Genomic DNA, 21385 nt, shown 5'->3' with positions numbered 1-21385 from the left:
ACATAACTAATGAGGAGGTATCGAATAGGATTGGGGAGAAGAGAAATTTGTGGCACAACTTAACTAGAAGAAGGGATCGGTTGGTAGGACATGTTCTGAGGCATCAAGGGATCACCAAAGAAGCATTGGAGGGCAGCGTGGAGGGTAAAAATCGTAGAGGGAGACCAGGAGATGAATACACTAAACAGATTCAGAAGGATGTAGGTTGCAGTAGGTACTGGGAGATGAAGAAGCTTGCACAGGATAGAGTAGCATGGAGAGCTGCATCAAACCAGTCTCAGGACTGAAGACCACAATAACAACACGCTTTATCGGTTTCGAGAAATTAATTTGTTGTCTTCAGAAGTTTGGTATTAGTTTACTGTAAATTGTCAATCTGTATTTACAATAATCACACCCAATATGTACATTTCTGGAAATGTCGTGGCATTACGATTTTATGAAGAAGATTTTGGCATCTGCTAAACAATACTAAGCTTCCGAAGATGAAAAATTAATTTATCGAAACCGATATAGCGTAATAAAAATATATTTGCAACTGACAACTGAATTTTATTCTGATAAATCATGTTGATGTCTTGACCACCAACCTCGCTTGACTTGAACCCAATGCAATAAATGTGAACTGCCAGCTCTGTGCTCACAAACCACTGGTGCATAATTTATAGGGGTTGCTTGATGTCTGTAATGACATAAATAATCCACGGGACGCAGAATCGCTGCTACAGTGCGTTCCGGATGTGGATCAACACAGTTAAGGAGCTGGTCAACAGTTTTTGGCTCATATGTGTAAGTTAACCACGAAAGAAGTGGCATACAAAACACCTGTAAGACTGATTCTTGAATGTTGCTCATCACTCTGAGACACTTACCAGGCTGGGTTAATGGAAGAGACAGAGAAGATACTACGAAGACGAGCATATTCCGGCAGAGGATCGTTTAGTAAGCTCAACAGCCTTCAGTGCAGACGCTCCAAGAGAGATATTGTGTGTCAAGTTCCTTTACTTCCAGAAAGCGTTTGACTCGGTCCCCCACTGCAGACTCCTAACTAAGGTACGAGCATATGGGATTGGTTCCCAAATATGTGAGTGGCTCGAAGACTTCTTAAGTAACAGAACCCAGTATGTTGTCCTCGATGGTAAGTGTTCATCGGAGGTGAGGGTATCATCTGGAGTGCCCCAGGGAAGTGTGGTATGTCCGCTGTTGTTTTCTATCTACGTAAATGATCTTTTGGACAGGGTGGATAGCAATGTGCGGCTGTTTGCTGATGATGCTGTGGTGTACGGGAAGGTGTCGTCGTTGAGTGACTGTAGGAGGATACAAGATGACTTGGACAGGATTTGTGATTGGTGTAAAGAATGGCAGCTAACTCTAAATACAGATAAATGTAAATTAATGCAGATGAATAGGAAAAAGAATCCCGTAATGTTTGAATACTCCGTTAGTAGCGTAGCGCTTGACACAGTCACGTCGATTAAATATTTGGGGATAACATTGCAGAGCGATATGAAGTGGGACAAGCATGTAATGGCAGTTGTGGGGAAGGCGGATAGTCGTCTTCGGTTCATTGGTAGAATTTTGGGAAGATGTGGCTCATCTGTAAAGGAGACCGTTTATAAAACACTAATACGACCTATTCTTGAGTAGTGCTCGAGCGTTTGGGATCCCTATCAGGTCGGATTGAGGGAGGACATAGAAGCAATTCAGAGGCGGGCTGCTAGATTTGTTACTAGTAGGTTTGATCATCACGCGAGTGTTACGGAAATGCTTCAGGAACTTGGGTGAGAGTCTCTGGAGGAAAGGAGGCGTTCTTTTCGTGAATCGCTACTGAGGAAATTTAGAGAACCAGCATTTGAGGCTGACTGCAGTAAAATTTTACTGCCGCCAACTTATATTTCGCGGAAAGACCACAAAGATAAGACGAGAGAGATTAGGGCTCGTAGAGAGGCATATAAGCAGTCATTTTTCCTTCGTTCTGTTTGGGAGTGGAATAGGGAGAGAAGATGCTAGTTGTGGTACGAGGTACCCTCCGCAACGCACCGTATGGTCGATTGCGGAGTATATGTGTAGATGTAGAAGTTTACTTTTGAAATTTCGAGAACATATGTTCCAACATCAGTCGAGCAACGTTATGGTCTCGCAGACGTATATCTCACGAAATGACCACGACGATAGAATCAGATTAGAGCTCGTCCAAAGGTTTATGCACGATCGTTCTTCCCGCGCAACGCTCTTTGGGGGAACAAGGAAGAGGGGGAAATGGCAGTGCTACCAGAAGTAGCCTCCACCACACACAGAAATGTGGTAAGCGGAGTTTAGATGCAGGTGTAGAGAGACCAATGTGCATACAGAAGCTCAATACACAAATGGAACAGGATGGGGAGACTCTTAAGGGGCTCCGGAAAGGCTCAAAATCATGAAAAGTTCAATTTTTACTTTTTTGCGTTTTCTGAATCTGCAGACTATTACCTTTTAATAGATATATAATTTATTCAATTCCGAAGACTACAACTATTTTTAAATTTTTTTTGAAATGTGTTATACATGGGCGTGACCCACTGTGGCGCTGTTAAACTGCTGTCAAATGGTGTTATTATTAACGTCCGTGTTCATCAGGTACATTTTAGTGCTGTGAGATAAAGTATGTGTTGTGGCTAACCTGTGATGGTTCAATATATATCGCTGGTGTGATTGTTGATTGTTTCATGTTTATTTACTCTGTCGTTATCTCGAAAATATTCGTAATTAATTCTGTTTCTTGAGTCTCTGTTTTGTTGAAGTATAATAATGAGTAAAAGTAAAGTTATTAGAAATCCTCTGAAGGCTTTTAAGAAAAGGAGAAATGTTGGAAAGCCAAAGGTATGTGTTATTACTGTAAACAATAAAGACGATAACCAAGTGAGTGAACCTAACCTCTCAAGTACACCTGCCCATAGCAGTCAAAGTGGGAAAGAAAATACTTCACAGAAGAAGCTTGGTTCAATGAGTGAAATCTATGAATGTTTTATGGGCGAATGAAATATTTGATATGTCGGTTCTCAAATGAATTTTTTCAAACTGTGTAAGATGTATTCATTGTAGTGAAGTTGGTCTGGAACTCTCCATAATAAAGCACGTAGGACTTGCTAGTGAAATACAACTGAAATGTGATAAGTGTTCATACATGACCACCTTTTGGAACAGTTTTGCAGTAACTGCAACTGATGAAAATGGTAGCAAAATCTACGAACACAACATTAGATTTGTTTATTCCTTGCGTTCAGTTGGTAAGGGTGCTACTGCAGGTGCAATTTTCTGTGGCATCATGAATCTTCCAAATCCCCCAACCAAGTTTACGACCTATAATAAATTAATAGGGTCTAAAGTAGAAGATGTCAGTATAGAATCTATGAAGAACGCTGTGGAAGAGGCAGTAATGGAAAATAATGGTAACAGAGATTTGACTGCAGCGTTCGATGGTACCTGGCATAAACGGGGACACACATCTCCTCATGGTGTAGTATCTGCCACCAGTATGTATACAGGGAAAGTTTTAGATGTAATATCAAAGTATTGTAGATGTCCACAAAAATATAAAGGTACACATGAAAATAATTGCAAAGCTAACTATAGTGGCAGTAGTGGAGGAATGGAAGTGGCTGGTGTTGCCAGTATATTCCAGCGTTCTGAGGCGTGTGATAAAGTGCGATATGTTAATTACCTTGGTGACGGTGATTCTAAAAGTTTCAAACATGTTCAAGGACTGAAGCCCTATGGTGATGATGTTGTAGTGCAGAAATTTGAGTGTATTGGACACGTACAGAAGCGAATGGGAACAAGACTTCGGCGACTGAAAGGTTCGTACAAAAAACAAAAACTCAGTGATGGTAAAGGGTTGGATGGGAAGGGAAGGTTAACTGACAGTGTAATTGACAAAATACAGAACTATTATGGAATGGCTATTAGGCAAAATACACAAAGTGTCGACGAAATGAAGAAGGCTGTTTGGGCTCTTTTTTTTTCATACTTCTTCAACCGATGAAAATCCCCAACATAGCTTGTGTCCCAAAGAAGAAGACAGTTGGTGTAAATATATCAAAGGATTGCTAACCGGTGAAGTGTACACTCATAAGCATAGTCTGCCTCATGCAATAATGGAGGTGATAAAACCTATTTTCAGAGACTTAGCAGCACCTGAACTGTTGAAAAAGTATATTCACGGAAAAACTCAAAACCCCAATGAAAGTGTAAATAGTGTTATATGGTCGAGAATCCCCAAGACTGTATTTGTTGGAATAGAAACACTTCACTTTGGTGTGTATGATGCTGTTGCGACTTTCAATGATGGCAACATTGTAAGGTGCAAGGTATTTAGAAATATGGGAATGAAGATAGGTTCTAACATGGTACGAGCGATGCTTGCTTTAGACAAGGAACGCCTTCGGGCTGCAGACAGGGCTGTAAAGAGTCTAGAAATACAAGCAAGAGTAAACAGGAGAAGGAACAAGAGGAAGCTGGAGGAGGAGTTTGCAGAGGATGAAGATAATCCATCCTATGGACCTGGAATGCACTAAAAAGTTAATCCAATCTTTGTCGCTCGATTCCCAAAACTTTTATTTTCTCATACTAATTACATGTTTTCTAAGGATCTTCCAAACATATTTGTTTCAAACTTTCAGTAAATGTTACACAGTACCTTCTGCATAATTTAACACAGTCTTTTTCCAAAAAACTGTATATTTTTGAATATATAAATAAAAAATTGCAAAAAAATGTTGTGAATTTTCATTACAATTGAAAAAAAATCATCTTTAATAACTGAACTAAAATTTTGTAAAATCCCTGTGTTAAGTTGTAGCCCATATTCCAATAAATAATCTGTAAAAAGTTCAACTTCCTACCTCAAATACTTTGTGAGGAAAGATGTAATTTATAAGCGTTATTTTAACATTGCAAGTATAGGGCGTTCCGGAGCCCCTTAATGCTGAAGTCCCCTGCGATGCCCTGTACAGAAGCTTGTGGCGTTTGTATGTGGATATAGACGCAGGCCGAAGTTGAGAGTACGCACCAGGAGTCGGCGAAACGCAGACAGTGGGCGCTGCTGCGGTCCTTCTTACTGGAACTCCTGGGATCGATCCCCGCGCAGTCCCGCGACGGCTCCTCCCGGGCCGCCTCACGCCGCCTGCGGGTCCCAGACGCGTTGCCTCTGCACGCAACGCAGCGACAGATTCAACATCAGCGTTCGCTGCAACACGCTCTTTGTGAGTACCAGAGCTGTTTCAGAATGAAGCACATAACGAAACAAATGAAGAGACTATGCCAGCGCTTGAACTTTCACCATACAGGCACAACTTGGCCATCAATGATTTTCAGCTAATAGCGCTCTTCAGAACCATCTGGTTGGGCAACACTTTCACGAGAATGAGGCCGTTGGATGCGACAACTGGTTCAAAAATACTTCGCTGCATTCATTCGAGACCTTGACAAACGATGGGACAAGTGTTAATCTCACAGAGCATTATGTAGAAAAATGAAATAAATATCATGCTGGTACTTGTAGTGCCGATTTTGACAGCCAGTTTTGCGACTTATTTATTATAATCTTATTGATTAGTAGCGCGATGTCGACAATTATTATTTACAGTAAATATAGTTCGCCTCTATCACTACATCCAATATTAAGAGTGGTAGGACGTCAGACGGGCCGACTTGGAGCAGGAGAGGCACCACAGAACATTTTAATTTCCACTGTCTATACTTTTACAAGTAAATTCATAAAACTTTGTCAGCATGACCAGGAAGGATTCAGGATTCACACTCGTAGCAGCGGAAGTTCAAAAACATAACAAAAAGTTTTTTTTTTACATGTGAAATTTCATCATTTCTTCACTTACAATTGGCTGCATTTGTTGCTATAGGTACACTTTTCTTCATAAGTAAGAGAGACTGTTCGATGAATTTTGCACAGCATACAAACCATACTTACAGGTGTCTGAAACTCTAGAATCTATTTAATTTATGAAAAAATGAATGAGCTGTTACGTTTTAAAACTTTATGTTTAGAAAAAATCAAATTTTGTAGTTAATTATCTCAATTTTTACCACAGTTTTTAATACATTTGGAAAATTCTAGTGTTTCATACACCTGTAAGTATGGTTTGTATGCTGTCCAAAATTCATCAAAGAATCTCTCTTACTAGTGAAGAAAAATGTACCTATAGCTACAAGTGCAGCCAATAGTAAGTGAAAAAATGATGAAATTTCATATCTAAAAGAAATTTATTTTGTTGTATTTTTGCACTTCCACTGCTATGAGTGTGAATCCTGACTCCTTCCTGGTCATGCTGACAAAGTTTTATGCGTTTATTTTTAAAAGTATAGACAGTAGAAAATAGAATATCCTGTGGTGCCTCTCCTGCTCCAAGTCGGCCCGTTTGACGTCCTACCTCCCTTAATGGCTATGTAGTTTTGAAAAATTAATTCTCCATCTTCCGAAAGCAGTAGCCTTTAATAAAGGACACTGAAACAGAGGTAAGCTGCATTTACTGTTCTTTATTTATTGTTTCCGAGTTATATACTGCAAAAGTGAAATCGCTTGCAAGAGTAAAGTTGGATAGGTAAATAGAAGGCATGGACTACAGTGTGCGGCACGTCGGAAGACGCCTCTGCGTAGGAGGGCGAAGAGAGAAAGCGCGCGCACGCGAAACAGAGGGGTTGAGATTTGCTTATGCATGACAACAGAGAGATGCAAACATTTCTCATGTTGTCAAGCTTTACAATGTGTGGCTGTAGACAACAATAAAAATGCACCGCCTTTGGACTATGGTCAAACGCCTGTCTGGATTAGAGCATTTGTCGCCATACAACATTGTTCACTGCAAGCTATCCAGAGAAAGACTAAGTCGAGCTTAATGCCCGCATATACTCCGCAACTTGGCACAAAAATTTGTTCGTGCAGCTTATCGGTATGACTCTACCAATATTGCTTTTTTTCGAATCAAAGGGACTTCAGCTGCAGTCCTCGTTCCTTATGGCCTGCCCACAAGCAAAGCAGGTTACTGACTATGGAGGCCAGCACGACGCGACTTACAAGCATTGCGAAAAATATCGGCATGTTATGTAATGAAGCAACACGGATAGCAAGAGACAGGTCACTTCAGTGCGGCCAATGCCGACTCACTACACGGGAGGGAAGGGGGGGGGGGCGGCACTGCAAGTGTACACTTGACTGCTCAGCAATCTTTCTCAAACAATTTTAAACAAACTCTTCGATGAAAATGATATTTTAAAATCCTATAGCCACTTACGTTAATTTTGAGGTGAACTGCTTCTCTTTCCATAAATAGCCATAGCACCCCGTCTTCAGGCCACAAATGGTCTATCGGGACCATCCGACCGCCGTGTCATCCTCAGAGGAGGACGCGGATAGGAGGGGCGTGGGGTCAGCACACCGCTCTCCCGGTCGTTATGATGGTATTCTTGACCGAAGCCACTACTATTCGGTCGCGTAGCTCCTCAACTGGCATCACGAGGCTGAGTGCACCCCGAAAAATGGTAACAGCGCATGGAGGCCCGGATGGTCACCCATCCAAGTGCCGGCCACGCCCGACAGCGCTTAACTTCGGTGATCTGACAGGAACCTGTATATCCGCTGCGGCAAGGCCGTTGCCGTTAATAGCCAGAGTTATTGCGATATTTTTAAATTATGTAACCCACCACACAAAATTCGATTCACTGAACAGGAGGCGCTATGAATTTATGTTTGGTGTACTTTCGAACTTACATTGCTGGTGTATATATAACATATCTAATACAACAACTTTTTTTAAAATTTGGATAAGATGTCTGTCTATCTCCAATCTTGAGAAAATAAATTGTATGTAACGCTCTTACTTCCACCCACCCATAAACTAATCACGCTACTGAAACAAGTTTGTGGCAAATGATAACATTCAGAGGGAGAGTATTCTGAAAATGGTTAACATGTGCAGTTATCTCATCTGCGATATGCAAATAACTACATATTCCTGCTGTGGGCCGGCCGGAGTGGCCGAGCGGTTCTAGGCGCTTCAGCCTGAAACCGCGCGACCGCTACGGTCGCAGGTTCGAGTCCTGCCTCGGGCATGGATGTGTGTAATGTCCTTAGGTTAGTTAGGTTTAAGTAGTTCTAAGTTCTAGGCGACTGATGACTTCAGACGTTAAGTCCCATAGTGCTCAGAGCTATTTTTGAACCTGCTGTAGAATAATGCAATTTCTTAAGTGCCATCGACAGCTGGTGAAATGAGATTTGGTGTGGGTTTGCAACAACAAAAGTGAAGAAATTAAATGTCCCCATTTATATGAAGAACGATCTTTTTTATACGTTTTCATAACTATTTTGTCCTCACTTGTTCGCTTCATAATACACTGTTCCAGGATTACATTGCAGTTGCAGCTGCATTAGCATGTTAGTGAGGTAAAGCATGTGTAAAAGTCCACTGTATTTCGCAAAAGAAACAAAATTCAACACAGAAGCAAGAGAACTGTAGGCGATAGTAAAAACTCGTCACTGATGACATCTCTCTGAGGTGAAAAGATTAAGAAATATGAGAAAAATAAATCGCCACCTCTCCTGAAATTTCTGCTGTGTCCTTACCCTAATGTACTTTAATAATGGCGCATCACAATAACTACGACCATTACCGGAAAGATTCACCATGATGCTGTCATATGCGTCTGTAAGATGCGAAAGAATCAAATTTTTTTATCGAATAGTTTCTTCAGAATTGTTTGAGAAAGACTGAAGAGCATGTGAGTGGAACACTTGGTTGGCAGGTTAACCAATGTTCTCTGTGTGCACCTGTAGGCACACGTAACTGAACTTGTCCGCGCAGGAAGTCAGCACGCGTGTGTTCTCACACCAAGTACAAAATCGCAAATTAATCGTTCAGTATCGGGTAACAATGTAGTTGTCTTTGATTACTGACGCTTCATTTAGGTAGTGAACACTATTGTACTCACAATGCCGCTATTTTTTACGACAGAACAGGCATAGTTTTTCATCTAAGAGTAAAATTTACCCTTCACTGATGAGCACTAATGTTGAAAGAAAGTAATCAACAAAGTTCAGTATGTAGCGCAGCTGTGACGCAAGTTTCAAATTTGCAGTTTTTTGCTGTATGTAGAATAGACAGGCTGGCAAAAAGTAAGATTTGGACGAATCTACGTACCTAATACCCGTTCTTCGAAAATAATCTTGTTAAAGGCCTCGGAAATTGCAAAGACCTCACATATGCCACAGACAGAATTCCGTGCCTCAGGTTTATATCGATGAAGTAAAGAGTAATTATAATTAGGGCTTCAGTTACAAACCGCTGTAAAAAAGGAGACGCTGCTCAAACTGAAATAAAATTTGAACATAATACAGTCGAAGAAGGGGAAACGTTATTTAAACAGAAAAGTTTAAGTAAAATTTTCACACTAGATGGCGCTGTACGCGTAATAACTTAAATTGATGTGGCGACAAATGACAGATGAATTGCAATACGATGGCTCTAGTTCGAGTTACACACTAATTCGACTGTACTGCACCATGTGCATGACTGCACGAGTTTGACATTAAAAAAATGTGGCACTTAATTAGGAAAGCCGATCCACCGTGGCAAGATCGTACAACGTCGGATGGCAAAAACGCCAAAAACCGCATAAAAAGCAACCATAAAATCAGTTTCTAATTGACGTGAGACTGAAGTAAGACACGTTCAGGATGTTGTTCACCTAGGGTTGCCATCTGTCCCGATATATCGGGATCGTCACCGTTATAGACGTTCTTGTCACGACATCCCAGCAACACCCAGTTTTGTCATGGCTTTGCAAAATGTTGTTACGAGCTTGGCTCTGTTACTGAAGTAGCGCCATCTGTTAGCGCAACATGTAAATGTGGTCTCAGATAATTTTATTTAATAATTAATTTGATTTAGAAAGTTGAGGAACAGACAATGCCTTTCTATACCATTGAATTTGATTACTTGGGCTATTTTTTTAATAACTGATTGGATGACACTATCTGAAACAGCAGATTGGGTGATGATTAAAATCATAGTAGAGTCCACGTCACATCGTGTTACGGCACTTCTGCGTGCTCACGAGAGCCCTACACGATATTAGGCAGGACTACCAGTTTCTTCTCTCCCCCCCCCCCCCGCCCCCCTATCGACCATGGACCTTGCCGTTGGTGGGGAGGCTTGCATGCCTCAGCGATACAGATAGCTGTCCGTAGGTGCAACCACAACGGAGGGGTATCTGTTGAGAGGTCAGACAGACGTGTGGTTCCTGAAGAGGGGCAGCAGCCTTTTCAGTTGATGCATGGGCAACAGTCTGGATGATTGACTGATTTGGCCTTGTAACACTGACCCGCATTTAGTATGAGGGCGCCACAGTGGAACACGTGGTTGCAGCGGCCAATAGCGGCGTCCCCGATCGATTATTTAAGCGCCTGCCTGTCGCTCAGCCTGCCAGTCTAACCTCGCGTGAGTATCAGGACATATCGCTTCGCATTAGAGAGCGTATTGACTTTCGTGTTTTCATTACGAGTGGACGTGGTTGTCTTGTTTGCTTCGTGACTCTGTTGTCTGTTCTTGTTGTGTCGTAAGGTCCTTCGTTGGTCGTGTCCGTCCTCTCCCGTTGTGTTGTTGTTCGCGGGCCGCTCCGCGGGTCCCGCCGCGTTTCCGTCACTACTACCCCCGGTCGCCGTTACAACACAAATGACAGCTTCTAAAATTGTACAAGTATTTGTTTTCCTATTACCGCCCACAACGCCAATGTGGCCTTGTGGGCTGATGAAAGAAATCGACTGCTGACTTGCATGGAGTTTTATAAATACGGAAAAGGGAAAAAGGACTTTTTGAAAATTGTGAAATCTGCGGAAAAATGGATTGTGTTCTAAACAGTAAATAATTACATTAAATAAATTTTTCACTTCATTTCTACACCCCCGTGTCAATGTGTCCCCACGACGTCCCAGCTAGATGTGGCAACCCTATGTTCATAGTTTTCTACCATAAGATGAAATCGAGAAACAGCATATTCCACAACAGGTCGGAAGTGTCTCAGAGGTCACGATCAGAATGCGTTACACAACGCGTGTCTTCAGTTCGGCTACTTCTGTAATTTCAGCACTGAACACAGCATCTTTCAGATAAAAGCCAGAAGTCTCACAGATTAAAATCGGCTGATCTGGAAGGCCAAGCTGTGGGAAAATGTCGGCTGATAATTCTAGCACTTCGAAAATGCTTCAATAGCAGCTGCTTCACTGGCTGGGCTGTACAACGTGCAAAGGAGAGCCGTCTTGCACTAAAGTGGTCACACACACACACACACACACACACACACACACACACACACACACACACACACACACACCGACCCTGTTGAAGTGTTGAAATGAGAGTGGTGCGCTAAAGTCTCTCTCTAAGATAAATGACACCGTTAACCAGCACCACACGATTACCTTTCAGAATGAAGCGGTACAGTTGATGTGCAAGCGGAGTTTTCGTTGCACGTATTCTGCAATTCTGTGCACTGATATATCCTTGGAGATGGGAATGGGCTTCGTCTGTCCACAGAATGTTCCATGGCTATTCATTGACTACTTTCACGCGAGCAAGAAATTCTAGAGCAAACGTTCTTCTCACTCTCTGGTGAGCATGAAACAACTCCTGAACATGTGTAATTTTGTATGGATAGCAAGCAGGATGATTCGTAGAAGTTTATGCACTGTGTAATCACAGGCATATCCAAAGTTCGGGCAATTCCCCGAGCAATGCATGATTGCATACCAACGCTCGAGCCCTCCTGAAATGCTGTGGCCACATCCTCTACTAACCTCAGACCAATTGTTTTCCTCTCTCTGTCACACTGCGCTGCAAAAGAACCTGTCTTTTCGAATTTTTTAATAATTTTCTCCAGACCCTTCGTAGACATCGGAACAACGCCGTTTCTCGTACCCTGAGTGTTCGGAACTTCTGCATAGCTACTGGCCCACAGTCACCGTTCTTGTAAAATGGTTTTACCAGCAGCACGTGATATTGCATTGAGACAACCATGCCGAGAGTCTCTTGTTTCCACAACATTTCCCCCTCCTTCGATAATATTCCTTTCAAATTTAACGTCATTGTCAGCAATGACTCCTTTTTTATAGCATTTTGAAACTAGTACTTCAGTTATAATCACCCCGCGCTTCACGAGCAGAAAGACTACCAAGTAACTCTTCTACTTTAAGAGGCATTTAATCTAAATGCTGCATCGACACTCTACTGAAGTCTAAAGCGTTATCAGTACCATGTTGTTAGCAGTTACTGCAAAGGGAGGGAAGCTGCTACCCTCCCCCTTACACCCCCCCCCCCACTCCCACCCGTTTCATGTAAGTCTGAAACGTAAACTTTGCCAAGAAAAAACTAAAGGCTTAGTGATTAGTTGCTAAGAAAACGGCTACACGAGAACACAATTAATTGTGGACTGTCTAGCTACTCGTCAGAGCACCAGACCTTGTGGGCTGTTCATTGACAGCGTTACATACGTTTTTAAAAGTCACCTGACACCTAAAGTAAAGAATGAAGTTGCTGCATTGAAAACAGAACTACTTATTAAACATGGAGGTATGACTTCAAAACTGCCGTCATGAGCAAGCCACTTAAAGACCAATTTTGAAAACACAATTATGAACGGTTTGTATAGGGGGAGCATGCATTCACTCCATCTGACAAGATTAAAAACTCATTAGTCAGTCTTACGAGTGAGTGGAGTTTCTCTTTATGGGCACGATATCACTATATTCTGTCATAAAAGTGTTCAACAACTGCTTTGTGACCACCGTCCTGTATGATTTGGGAGAAGAGTGATGGAATACTGATAAGGACAAAACAAATAACAGTAGTGGTAAAGATTCATTCAAGAAGGCTGGTATTCCTATTAAGTTAGCTATATTACAGCATAAAAAATGTGATTAAGTGTGACCACACTGTGAACAGGTTTTGTAGACGTGTATGTAACAAAAATTTTTCTGCACTGAGGCTCTCTCTCTCCCCCCATCAAAATCAGGGGTATGACTTCTATAGTATTTTTCTTACAGGACTTAGCAAATTTGCAAACTTAGATAGATTTATTCATATGACTTAATGGCCTGGTTTCGGTGTCATATTGCAGCAAAGTACATCAATTTTTCTACCATATACCAAAACTTGCTTAACTGTGGATAGATTCTTGCTCTGAGCTCCGCTAGAGAAGCCGGTAAGAGTGGTACAAACACGGTATCCTTCATGAATTACCACAGGAACAAGTCAAGAGGTGTCATGTCTGGTGAACGCGAGGGTCATCGAAATAGCACACCCTGACCAATTCATATACGCAGAACGAGAACGTCACGGACGTCGGATAGGCAGTGCAACAGTGCACTATCTTGCAGGAAGTGTACAGTCTGTTAAGAAAGAGCTTGGTCGCAGTTGTACACAGATGGTAAAATACACACATCAAAAAATTTTTGCATCATCTCGGTTCCAGGAGTTCCGAAACCTGTACGGAAAACTGGAACAGATATCAACATAAACATCATTCCCGCCCTTTTTATTGCTCATGAAAACCACACATTGCATGTTGTACTGCCGTACAACGAGACCTTCAGAGGTGGTGGTCCAGATTGCTGTACACACCGGTACCTCTGATAACCAGTAGCACGTCCTCTTGCATTGATGCATGCCTGTATTTGTCGTGGCATACTATCCACAAGTTCATCAAGGCACTGCTGGTCCAGATTGTCCCACTCCTCAACGGCGATTAGGCGTAGATCTCTCAGAGTGGTTGGTGGGTCACGTTGTCCACAAACAGCCCTTTTCAATCTATCCCAGCCATGTCTGATAGGGTTAATGTTTGGAGAATATGTAGGCCACTGTAGTCGAGCGATGTCGTTATCCTGAAGGAAGTCGTTCACAAGATGTGCACGATGGAGGCGTGAAATTGTCATCCATAAAGACTAATGCCTCGCCAGTATACTGCCGATATTGTTGCACTATCAGTGCAGCCTTTATGGTGCCTTCCATGACCATCAGCGGCGTACGTCGGTCCAACATAATGCCACCCCAAAACGGCAGGGAATCTCCACCTTCCTGCACTCGTTGGACAGTGTGTCTAAGGCGTTCAGCCTGACCGGGTTTCCTCCAAACACGTATCTGACGATTGTCTGGCATGTGCGAGACCCATCGGTGAAGAGAATGTAATGCCATTTCTGAGCGGTCCATTCGGCGTGTTGTTGGGCCCATCTGTACCGCGCTGCATGGTGTCGCGGTTGCAAAGATGGAACTCGCCATGGACGTGGGGAGTGAAGTTGCGCATCATGCAGCCTATTGCGCACAGTTTAAGTCGTAACACGACGTCCTATGGTTGCACGAAAAGCATTATTCAACATGGTAGCGTTGCGGCCAGGGTTCCTCCGAGCCGTAATCCGTAGGTAGCGGTCATCTGCTGCAGTAGTAGCCCTTTGGCGGCCTGAGTGAGGCATGTCACCGACAGTTCCTGTCTCTCTGTATCTCCTCCATGTCCGAACAACATCGCTTTGGTTGATTCCGAGTTGCCTGGACACTTCCCTTGTTGGAGCTCTTCCTGGCACACAGTAACAATACGTACGCGATCGAACCTCGGTATGATCGTCTAGGTATGGTTGAACTGCAGACAACACGAGCCGTGCACCTCCTTCCTTGTGGAATGACTGGAACTGATCGGCTGTCGGACCTCATCTGTCTAATAGGCGCTGCTCATGTATGATTGTTTACTCTATGGGTGGGTTTAGTGACATCTCTGAACAGTCAGAGGGACTGTGTCTGTGATACAGTATCCACAGTCAACGTCTATCTTCAGGAGTTCTGGGAACGGGGGTGATGCAAAACTTATTTTGATGTGTGTTTATCGCCTTAGTTCTTTCAAAGTCCAATAGAGGAAGCTTTGTCCTTCATGCTGTGTCCATAAAGCATTAGTTCACTTTGAATTCTTGACTGGTCACAAAGTCCGTTGTACAGAAGTAGATAACAGGCTATACCTTGGTTAAAAACGTGAATGACTACGACAGTGCGTTGCACTCACATCTCTTCTTGTGTATCTCAGTCAAGAATTCAAAATAAACCAATGCTTTATAGACATTGCATGAGGGACAATAGATTCCTCTATTGGGTTGTGGAAGAACTACGGCGAAATCTTTTACCATCTGTGTGTAATACCGACAGCGCTCTTACTTAACAAACTATATGGTGTGTTCTTGGTCAGCCTCGTCAATCAATGGAATTAAAAGGCTTTCCAGAACATCTAAGTACGATAGTCTACTGACTGTTTTCTCTTGGAGAAAGAAAAGACTACAAACTCTGCTCTTGCTCAAAGCACCAAAGAAATTAACTTTTGGGCTATGATGATCATTTCATAAAATGCAGTTTTAACCATCAGCTGTTTATTTGGCCCATTAGTCGTCAACCGGTTTCAGTTATTAACAATCATCCAGGATGTAGGATACAAAAGATTAGTTAAAAACATTCCATATTCCTTTGAAGCTGAACAATGTCGAAATTACTCAAACACCCGAAATAGTTTGTCTTAGAATGCTTGTTTTTCCTGCGATGTCTGTGTATTTGACATGGGATATGGCTATCAATATTTTAAGACAAATTATGTCAGGTGTTTGAACAATTTGACTGGATAATTTCTATATTGTTCAGCTTCAAAGGAATATGGGATGATTTTAACTAATCTGTTGTGCCCTACATCCTGGATTATGGTTAATAACAGAAACCGGTAGATGACTAACGGGGCAAATGAACAGTTGATGGTTAAAAATGCGTTTTGTAAAATACTTTACCGCTGTCGAACTTCACCTCATAGAAAGATATGGTGGACATTTTCCAAGGTTTGTCGTTGACTTTTTTTCTTGGCCGAGTCCTACTGTTGGGTTTAACTCTACCACTTTATTGAAATATCTGATCATCACTGAAGATAATGTTTCCAGAGAAATATTCGTCTTTATACGATCAATAACATTTTCTCAGAAAAATGATAACAAGCAGTCCTATGAATGTCTTTTTAGTTGTTGCACCATTTGAGCCATGGTAAAAATTGCTGTTTTGAAGAGCGCGCCGCAGCGCGTTGTGTGAAGCAGTCGCCCTCCGCTTCTGGCGGTGGCGCCGCTGTGGCAATCGCAGCTTTGGTGTCTCCCTCTGGTGGGTAAGAGGAAAGGTAGCCTGTTCACGTGCATTTAAGGGGCGCTATGAGCTCGCCAGGAAGTCAGTCTGGGTCAATCTCTCGTCCCCAGCTTGCTCGTCTGTCTCTCGTCCGCACTGGTTAGGCAGTTAGTGTCTGTCTGTCTGTCTGTCTGTTGGTCGGTATGCCGTACGTTAATAGCTGCCTCTGTCAGGTTTGTCGGATTGCTGGAAGTGTAACGGCCGAATTCCTGAAATATGTTTTTATCTTGCCTATCATCTTGAGAGGCGGTATATGTGTAACGTAGAGCATGTTTGGCCAACCTTGTATATTTATGTAAGACTGCTTTTCATGGGTTTTTATTTGAATGGTCATTTTAGTATATAAAGTTGCCACCCTTCCACCATAAGACTTTTTTTTAAAATCAAGTTGCACCTTCGGTGGCAAGTTAATCTTTTAATGTTAGCGTTTTGTACCATTTCCATCCCTCCTACAGGGTGCATAGTTTATGTGCTTGTGTGAGTTGTTAAAATTTTTAGTTTAAAGTAATCTGGTGTGTTGCAGATTTGCACCAGTGTAGTCTTTCAGAGGTTGTGAGCGGTCACGACTACGGGCGTGTCAAAAGGGAGAAGCAAGGTTGTCAGCCCGAAAGCTAATACAGTCAAAATTTTGTTCTTTTTGCCTCTGAATAAATTGTAACTTGATATTTGTTGAAAGAAATTTGATTTGTTTTCATCAGTTACCCACTGACAACTACTTCCACGCACACATAGTGTGATTAAATGTGTTAATGTTCTTGATGAATCACTAGTAAATAAAGCAAATTCTTAAGAAGAGGTTTTGAAAGTAAATTCACGGTTCACCATTGTTAATTTGTACGGTTTGAGATGCAAATGTTTTGTTAAGAGACGCCAAATAGTCACGTGTGGGACGCTCAATTTGCGAGAAGCACATCAGGTCCATCTTGAAGGCTGTCAAGAAAGCTCTGCCTCACATGCTGTGCGTCATCAAACACTGAGGCTGACTTGAGATTTTTTTAGGGCTTACTGAGCACCCTGTTGAAAAAAAAACAGCTATGTCTGTCATAAATGGCTGGCCTACCTGAAGGATCTTCGCCGTAGTCGATGACAGAATAACATCGCTGATTCTTCAAACTAGAAGGCACAGGGATCACGCTCGGGACCAGTGAAGGCAGCCATCTTTGCTGCAGCTGTCGCTAGTGCTTGCAGTGGTGTAATTCGCAATAGCATACTATGTGAGTCAAACGTCTATCTACACTCCTGGAAATTGAAATAAGAACACCGCGAATTCATTGTCCCAGGAAGGGGAAACTTTATTGACACATTCCTGGGGTCAGATACATCACATGATCACACTGACAGAACCACAGGCACATAGACACAGGCAACAGAGCATGCACAATGTCGGCACTAGTACAGTGTATATCCACCTTTCGCAGCAATGCAGGCTGCTATTCTCCCATGGAGACGATCGTAGAGATGCTGGATGTAGTCCTGTGGAACGGCTTGCCATGCCATTTCCACCTGGCGCCTCAGTTGGACCAGCGTTCGTGCCGGACGTGCAGACCGCGTGAGACGACGCTTCATCCAGTCCCAAACATGCTCAATGGGGGACAGATCCGGAGATCTTGCTGGCCAGGGTAGTTGACTTACACCTTCTAGAGCACGTTGGGTGGCACGGGATACATGCGGACGTGCATTGTCCTGTTGGAACAGCAAGTTCCCTTGCCGGTCTAGGAATGGTAGAACGATGGGTTCGATGACGGTTTGGATGTACCGAGCACTATTCAGTGTCCCCTCGACGATCACCAGTGGTGTACGGCCAGTGTAGGAGATCGCTCCCCACACCATGATGTCGGGTGTTGGCCCTGTGTGCCTCGGTCGTATGCAGTCCTGATTGTGGCGCTCATCTGCACGGCGCCAAACACGCATACGACCATCATTGGCACCAAGGCAGAAGCGACTCTCATCGCTGAAGACGACACGTCTCCATTCGTCCCTCCATTCACGCCTGTCGCGACACCACTGGAGGCGGGCTGCACGATGTTGGAGCGTGAGCGGAAGACGGCCTAACGGTGTGCGGGACCGTAGCCCAGCTTCATGGAGACGGTTGCGAATGGTCCTCGCCGATACCCGGCCTCCCGCATGCCCACTATACGCCCTCGCTCAAAGTCCGTCAACTGCACATACGGTTCACGTCCACGCTGTCGCGGCATGCTACCAGTGTTAAAGACTGCGATGGAGCTCCGTATGCCACGACAAACTGGCTGACACTGACGGCGGCGGTGCACAAATGCTGCGCAGCTAGCGCCATTCGACGGCCAACACCGCGGTTTCTGGTGTGTCCGCTGTGCCGTGCGTGTGATCATTGCTTGTACAGCCCTCTCGCAGTGTCCGGAGCAAGTATGGTGGGTCTGACACACCGGTGTCAATGTGTTCTTTTTTCCATTTCCAGGAGTGTATTTTCCTACAAAATTACGTCAAGAGTGAGTCTTAAGTCTTATGAATAAATTTTTAAAGTTACGAAGTCCTTTCAGAAACGCTTGGTATTCGGGACAATATTGTATCTGGCTGGGATTATTAGAGGAGATGTGCAGAACGGGTATGAACTGGACTGCCTTCCGACGTGAGGCACACTGCAGTACAGTGAGGAACAGCGACAAAAGAGCGTCGGAAAGTGGACGCGCCTTGGCGCACCCGCCGCCGTGCTGGCGCGCCCCGGTGTCCTCCGACTTGGCGGTGCGCGCCCCGCAGTCGCCGACGGCCGTGCAGTTGGCGCCCTGCGGGAACAGCTGGTGGTGCGGCTTGCGGTAGATGCCGGCGGAGGCAGAGTGCAGGGGCAGCGACTGTAGCGAGGCGAGTCGTTTGGGGTGCACCCTGCGGCGGGCGCCAGCCAATCGGATGCGCGCGTCCACGAGGCGCTCGGCGGAGGCGCGGCTGCGCAGTTTGTCGCAGTTGGCCGCCACGGTCAAATTGGGCAGTGGCTGCTCCATTAGCGCTTCTGCTGCCGCGTCTGGCGGCATGGTGGGCTCCACCACCGCTTCGGCTGCCGCGTCTGGCTGCGTGGTGGGCGTCGTAGCCTCGTCACAAGTGCAGCAAAATCCCTACCACAAACAATTACCAACAATACCGCCTCTCCTCAGGACACCTGGCACCTGCGTCTGCAGAGCGTTATACGGTAGTTCTCGGTTTACTATTCATCTGGTCTAAGATACAGGGTGATCAAAAAGTCAGTATAAGTTTGAAAACTTAATACACCACGGAATAATGTAGATAGAGATGTAAAAATTGACACACATGCTTGGAATGACATGGGGTTTTATTAGAAACAAAACAAAACAAAGTTTACAAAATGTCCGACAGATGGCGCTGGACAGCAAAATGTCAGAGCTGCACATGACAATCGTGTATAAAACGAGCTGTAATGAGAGAGAGAATCAGATGCGCCAGCAGTTGCAGCATGTTGCCATTACCTGTAAAGGCGCTTTTAGTGAAGGTGTATTATAAGAATGGGGAATGTGCTAGTTCAGCGTTACGATCCTATCGCCATAGGAAGGGGATTCGAACGGCTAAAGGTCCGAAACTTCCTGGCAGATTAAAACTGTATGCCCGACAGAGACTCGAACTCGGGACCTTTGCCTTTCTCGGGCAAGTGCTCTACCATCTGAGCTACTGAAGCACGACTCACGCCCGGTCCTCACAGCTTTACTTCTGCCAGTATCTCGTCTCCTACGTTCCAAACTTTACAGAAGCTCTCCTGTGAACCTGCAGAACTAGCACTCCTGAAAGAAAGGATACTGCGGAGACATGGCTTAGCCACAGCCTGGAGGATGTTTCCAGAATAAGATTTTCACTCTGCAGCGGAGTGTGACGTGATATGAAACTTCCTGGCAGATTAAATTGTGTGCCCGACCGAGACTCGAACTCGGGACCTTCGCCTTTCACGGGCAAGTGCTCTACCACAGAACACTTGCCCGTGAAAGGCAAAGGTCCCGAGTTAGAGTCTCGGTTGGGCACACAGTTTTAATCTGCCAGGAAGTTTCATATCAGCGCACACTCCACTGCAGAGTGAAAATCTTATTCTCGGGTAAAGGTCTGTTGACAAATGCAGCTGTGGCGAGAATGATTTCGAAGCCACGGGTTGTTTAGACGATAGACCCTATAGTGGCCGACCGAGCACAAGGCGTAATGGTGCTGAGACAGTTCAGGATGAAATGGAGACTGTAGCGGGTTCGTCTATGCACGGGGAAACCAGCGCTCGTGGAGTCGCACGTCGCACCGGCATTCCATACACTACTGTTTGGTTGGCACTTAGGCGTACCCTCCGATGCTATCCATACAAAATCCATCAGCATCATGAACTGTTACCTGACGATTTAGTAAAGCGGAGGGCATTTGCGTTGTGGGCGTTTCAAAAGATGGCGGAAGATGACGATTGGTTGAGTAACGCGTTGTGGGCCGACGAAGCTCAATTCACGCTCCGAGGGTCTGTCAACGCCCACAACTGCAGAATTTGGGCTACCGAAAATCCTAGAACTGTCATGGAAACTCCGTTGCACGACGAGACAGTCTCAGTATGGGTTGGATTTACCACATCTATCGTTATTGGGCCTTCTTTCTTCGAGGAAATGCGTGATTCTGGTTTTGTAACTGCTACCGTGACGGGTGCGAGGTACGCCGATATGTTACAGAATCGCATCATCCCCAGCCTGGCTGATAAACACCTGCTGGAATGTACGATGTTTATGCAGGATGGCGCTCCACCCCATATTGCTAGACACGTGAAAGATCTCTTGCGCGCGTCGTTTGGTGATGATCGTGTGCTCAGCCGCCACTTTCGTCATGCTTGGCCTCCTAGGTCCCCAGACCTCAGTCCGTGCGATTATTGGCTTTGGGGGTTACCTGAAGTCTTTTTGATTGACAGGGCCTTAGCCTATTGTTCCACCATCCCTCCCCCTCCCCCGCCCCCTCCCCCGCCCCCTCCTCCTCCCAACCCCTCAGGAAGCCTCCAACCCTTCCCCCTCAAACTCAGTGATACAAATACGTTTTCAGGCCTAGATTATTCGTATAGCCCTCTCTCACTCTATCAATTGACTACTTAATTAAATTTATCAATTAATTAATCCATCCCCCTTTGGTTAACCCCTCAAATATCTCCTCACCTATCTGGAAATTGA

General features: G+C 44.3%; 1 protein-coding gene and 1 pseudogene across 1 annotated transcript in view; both read right to left on the bottom strand.

Annotated features, from left to right (window-relative positions):
* LOC126231919 (structural maintenance of chromosomes protein 5-like) overlaps nt 1–19231 on the bottom strand; it is a 192946-nt gene extending 173715 nt beyond the window's left edge. Inside the window, exons 1-2 of the mRNA XM_049942426.1 lie at nt 18906–19231; nt 5048–5185 (exon numbers count right to left, since the gene is read on the bottom strand). Coding sequence (XP_049798383.1) covers nt 5048–5185; nt 18906–19231 — 464 coding nt within the window. The remainder of the gene's footprint in view (nt 1–5047; nt 5186–18905) is intronic.
* LOC126207679 (5S ribosomal RNA) lies at nt 7532–7649 on the bottom strand (annotated as a pseudogene).
* Nucleotides 19232–21385: the final 2154 nt, after the last annotated feature.

The sequence above is a fragment of the Schistocerca nitens genome, chromosome 1 (assembly GCF_023898315.1).
Source record: "Schistocerca nitens isolate TAMUIC-IGC-003100 chromosome 1, iqSchNite1.1, whole genome shotgun sequence".
Taxonomy (NCBI): domain Eukaryota; kingdom Metazoa; phylum Arthropoda; class Insecta; order Orthoptera; family Acrididae; genus Schistocerca; species Schistocerca nitens.
The sequence above is the reverse complement of the archived record's forward strand: the minus strand, read 5'-3'. Positions and strand labels throughout refer to the sequence as shown.